At 43.0% G+C, this 4,847-nt stretch overlaps 1 protein-coding gene across 2 annotated transcripts in view; it reads left to right on the forward strand.

The window, feature by feature from the left end:
• The window catches only part of LOC117951215 (storkhead-box protein 2-like), a 58,753-nt gene that overhangs the window by 12,740 nt on the left and 41,166 nt on the right, over positions 1–4,847 (forward strand). The window contains exon 1 of one of the 2 annotated variants that reach the window (XM_034882834.1): positions 2,431–2,935. The exons of the other annotated variant lie outside the window; for it this stretch is intronic. Coding sequence (XP_034738725.1) covers positions 2,728–2,935 — 208 coding nt within the window. The 5' untranslated portion in view covers positions 2,431–2,727. Of the gene's footprint in view, positions 1–2,430; positions 2,936–4,847 lie in introns of those variants that run through there. 2 annotated transcript variants of the gene reach the window in all.

Raw genomic sequence — 4,847 nt, forward strand, 5'->3', positions numbered from 1 at the left:
GAATGTGAGTATTAATATGACTGGGGGGGGTGGATTCATTTAGACTAACATATTCTCCATCACCCAGCCAGGTTTCAGGCATTTTGGGCCGCAACAATCCCCCAAAAAGTCTTCAAAATCCCGGAGGAACTGAAAATACACACACTGCTAAAGGTCAGACAGGGAAATCAACCATAACATACAAAGTTGGGATCGAAATAAAAAGCTGCCTAAAGTGACATTCTGACAAATACTTGCCAACGTATTTCATCATTGATTACAATCGCATAGTATTCCTGCCTAAACGCCACTTTTAATGTTGACCGTATTATTGTTTTTGGTCAAATGGCCTTTTGAATGAGAGTGCTAGGGGTGCTAACAGTGATAGCATCAAAAGTATTACTTTTAAAATACTAAGAAGACACAACATGAGACTTTGCTAAAATGTATCACCAGGGGCTCTACACATTAACACAAGCATTGAGAACATTGTTTGTGTACACAGAGTTTACTAAAAAAGGTTTTGAACAGATCACTTTAGTAGTTTATTTTTCCGGTTGCCGCCATCTTTGCCAGTCAAAAAGTGTCAATCTCCAAATGCAACGTAACAGGGAGGAGAGTAAAGATGGAAAGCTCCTAAACTTTAGTTCCATACAAATGCACGGATAATTTGTTGTTTTGTCGTTAGTGAAAAACAATATTGGCCTTGCAGTCATATAGTGTTATATAAGAATGCCATGTCCTCCTATAGAGTCTGTTCATTCGCACTTGTTGACTGGTAAAGATGACGGTGAGCAGAAAAACAAACCGCATAAGTGAGTTGGTTAAAACCTTTTCTTTTTATAAACTCTGTGTACACAATGTTCTCAATGCTTGTAAAATCTTCCAAAATTATAGATAAATCCACCGGACCAGTAACGATATAGTGCAGACTACTGTACATTCATGTAACAACAGGGAAAAGGGACACCTCAATGGTTTTTGATCATATATTTTGCTGAGATATTCAGGCATCATATTCTAGCGTACCATTTTAATTGTAAATTTCCTGAGTAATTTCCTGTGTATTATCTTCTGCTTACTTTTAAGGCAAAGAGTACAACTGTTAATCCATGCAAATGATTAATAGCCTAATCCCTGAATGGTATGATTATGATAATGTCAATGTATATGTCGGTTTGCAATCGTCTGCCACGCTTTCTCTCGCTGTTTCTTAACTGTGGCGTGTTTCCTTTCTTTCTTTTTTCAAGTAACGTGTTTGATTATACTTCCACTAGAAGCTGCTGGTCACTTTGTATAAAGTATGAACAATGCAAATTCTGCAATTTAGCGTTGGTAAATCTGTGCTTGACCTCGGGGTCTGTTGAAGAAAGCTAAGAAGTACTTCAGCCTGGCTCGGCCGTCGTGAACCGCACCAAACCAGGCTGCGAAGGTTAGTCTAGGTCAAGCCTAGCTTCATCGCTTATCCTGGATAGGAATTCTGCTTTTGTGAAACAGCCCCCAGCTGACATATATCAGTGTGTACAGTGTGTTTTGTATGAATGGGTAGCACCGTTCGGCTTTAACAACAGGAGGATCGTGTGTGTGTGTGTGTGTGTGTGTGTGTGACATAATTCTTGCCCTCTCCTCCCTCTGCCTCCTCCCTCTTCTCTCCCCCCCTCCTTCCTCTCCAACAACAACACGGTGAGCGACAGAGTGAGCGCAGACAGGCGAGCAGCAGGCAGAACGAGAGGCGAACAGACCAACGAGAAGACAAAGAAGAAGCGGAGGCAACGCTCGCCCTGCTCTGGATTAACCCTTTCTCCTCACTAAATGTTGCTTTTTGTGGATTTGTTTTTGTTTTTCACATCTTCCATCATCCCTTTGCTCAGCCATGGTACTCTCTCTCTCGCTCGCTCTCTCTTGCTCTCTCTCACACACACACACACACACACACACACACCCACAGTTTTTTTTTCTCCAGAGGATCAACTGCTGTTGTGTGTGAACAGCGTCCTGGAGGAATGATCATGGATGGATGGAGGTAGAAGGGAGGAGTGTGTCTGCTTTTCCCATGGAGATTGTGTCTTTCTCTCTCCTCCTTCTGCTGGCTGAGCAGCCTCATTCAGCTCGCTGTCTTTTGTGATAGCGCCCCCCCCCCTCCCTCTCTTCTTCTTCCCTCCCTTTGCTGCATGGGCTTTTGTCTATCTGACAGGGATCCAGGCTTGTCTTTTTACCGCTCTCCCTAGCCTACCCCCTTCGACCGACTCAAAAAGTACCGTCAACTCATTCCTCCGGCTTCTGCTTAAGCTTAGATCAAACGAGTCTGACACCAAGCAAAGGCACCAGGCTAGGCTAACTGCTAGCCACTGGAGCAGCTTGTGTGTGTGTGTGTGTGTGTGTGTGTGTGTGTGTGTGTAGGTGTGTGTGTGTGTGTGTCTGTGTGTGTGTGTGTGTCTGTGTGTGAATGAATTCATACATTACATGCAGTTGGAGGTGGCATGACCATGAGACAGTCTGGCCAACCCAGGACAGGAATTCTTTATTTCACAACATGGTGATTTTTATTTTTTTTATTTTAATTTGGCGATTTATTAACACCAACGCTTCAGAATGGAATTTACGTGAGGAACTGGGACCTTGCAGCCCTGGGTCAACCATTTGGCTCAAATATTCAGAAGTTTGTGCTTGTGGATAAAACAAAAACTATTTTTGACTTGGTCTTTTGTAGCTAGATTTACCATCTGTCTGCCACCCAGCGTGGTGAGGATGAAGAAGACAAGCAGCCGCACGCTCGGGCGAGCATGGCCCAGCTCTGAACTTTTAGAGCGCCTTTTGCCCTCAACAGCCTCTGTAGAGCCTCACAGGAGCCGACGCTCTCGCAGTGAGAAGGACTACAGAATCCACAAACACAGCAAAAGGAACCACTACCCACCACTGTATCTGTGTCAGAGTCCACCTGCCTACATACACACAGGTACTGTACAACTGCACAGATGGAAGCCCTACCCAGGCTTTACCACAGTTAATTTAAAATTGTCCAACCGCCCACGTTAGCCTGGCAACGGGCGATTGACGATATATTTGCCCAGGTGTGTATGTGTGTGTGTGTGTGTGTGTGTGTGTGTGTGCTGTTCGTCCCCCCACCCAGCAGCTCGTTCTTCCGAGGCATACCATTATATTATCAAAATAAAATGACAAAAAAACAACTATTACAACTATTCATTCAACTTTTACTTTTTGTCAAAATTTTTGGTCTATAAACCATAACTTCTTTCATCAAACAGCCGTTGAAGCTTCACTGGTCCTGGTTTTAACCAAAGTGGGTTGGAAAACCGTTAGACGCCGCTACTGCTGTCTCTTTCTGCCACCAGTTAGGCTCCGCCCACAAAACATGTCGTCACAGTTTACATTGTTCACACACTAAAGGTCTACTCTAGAGCTTCAGGTGTGTTAGTAACACAAGTGTGGTAAGGGCCCTAAAGGAAATCTTCCCTAAAAAACTAATTTGCTATTGATTTGCATTTGGACATTTTTTGACTATCTAAAAAAAAAATCAAGATGGCTCTGAAGTGCCCTACTTACGTGTTCACAGCCAGCTACTTGGCTAAGGGACCTAAAGATGGTTGTTGCCATGGACACTGAATGGTTTCCATGGTAATTCCATGGCAATGTTAATATTGTAAGTGTAACCAGCACAATTTGTGCCAGTTCATTACAAATTCTGGTTACCTTGACTGGAATGCAAGTGGTCTGTGGTACGCCTTCACAATATTGGTAAAAACTGACTTTGCTATATATTTTTTCCTGCAATATGACATTTTATTTTTACAAAATGACATAAATAGCTCTATTGGGAAATAAAAACTCATTCTCAACTACTGGGGTGATTTTGTAGGAAAATGCATCTAAATAAAAATGAAATGGGAACTTTTCTAATGTGAACCATTCTTTGTTGAACTTTAATGCCTTAAAAACACAAAAGCAAGGAAGCGCTGTGACTGTGGGAAATTAGGTAGTTAAAAATACACTGATTGAGTCACATGACACCATTGTATTCATATAATACTATAAACCCAGGCTAAAGTGTTTTTTATAAATAATGCATGTATGTGGCTTCCTCTAAATTTGAGGTAGTGGTTGACTAACGGGGGCTGGCTTGTTTGATAAATTGATCAACACCGATTGTAATTGGTGGTTGGCTGTGCGTGCAGAGCCTGCATCTCACGCACTAGCAACAAACAGTCTATCCAAGAACACTTCAATCAGTACACATTACTTTATGTCAGACACAGACTGCAGTGTTAGTTGGGACAGAAGCCTTGTTTCTTTAAGCTAACTTTTTAGCCTTAGCCTGGATGGTAGCAGCTTTCTGTGGTGAAAAATGGCCGGGAGACGTGGTGCTAATGTTGCATTAATCGGGTGATTTAGTTTGTCTTTGCAACAAACACAAAACACGGACTACTGTAGCTTCACTACCCATGGAAAGGCATGTGCATCACTCAGTGTGTATACATACCCTGGTTAAGTGAAAAGCCGGGTTATGCCAGTTCTCCCCGTAAATGAGCAGGGAGGAATGGGGAGAATGACAGGACTAACTCCACCTTAGGTACAGTACGTGGCGCTCTGCCAATGTACAGTGCTTTTTCTTCCGGTTGACCTATGTCAACATTATGTTGTTTAATTTACACATTATTTCAGCATAGGACAGCACAGTGGTCCCGCCAGATGAGTGAGCACTTGTTATATCTAGTACGTAATCTGTAACCAGTGTCGGGTGGAATTAGCAAACTAACTTCTTTAGATTACTAACATTAATGGCGTTTTTCCACTGCTGGTAACAGCTTGCCTCGGCTCGCCTCGGCCCGCCTCGGCTCGCCTCGGCCCAT

The sequence above is a fragment of the Etheostoma cragini genome, chromosome 10 (genome assembly GCF_013103735.1).
Source record: "Etheostoma cragini isolate CJK2018 chromosome 10, CSU_Ecrag_1.0, whole genome shotgun sequence".
Classification (NCBI taxonomy): domain Eukaryota; kingdom Metazoa; phylum Chordata; class Actinopteri; order Perciformes; family Percidae; genus Etheostoma; species Etheostoma cragini.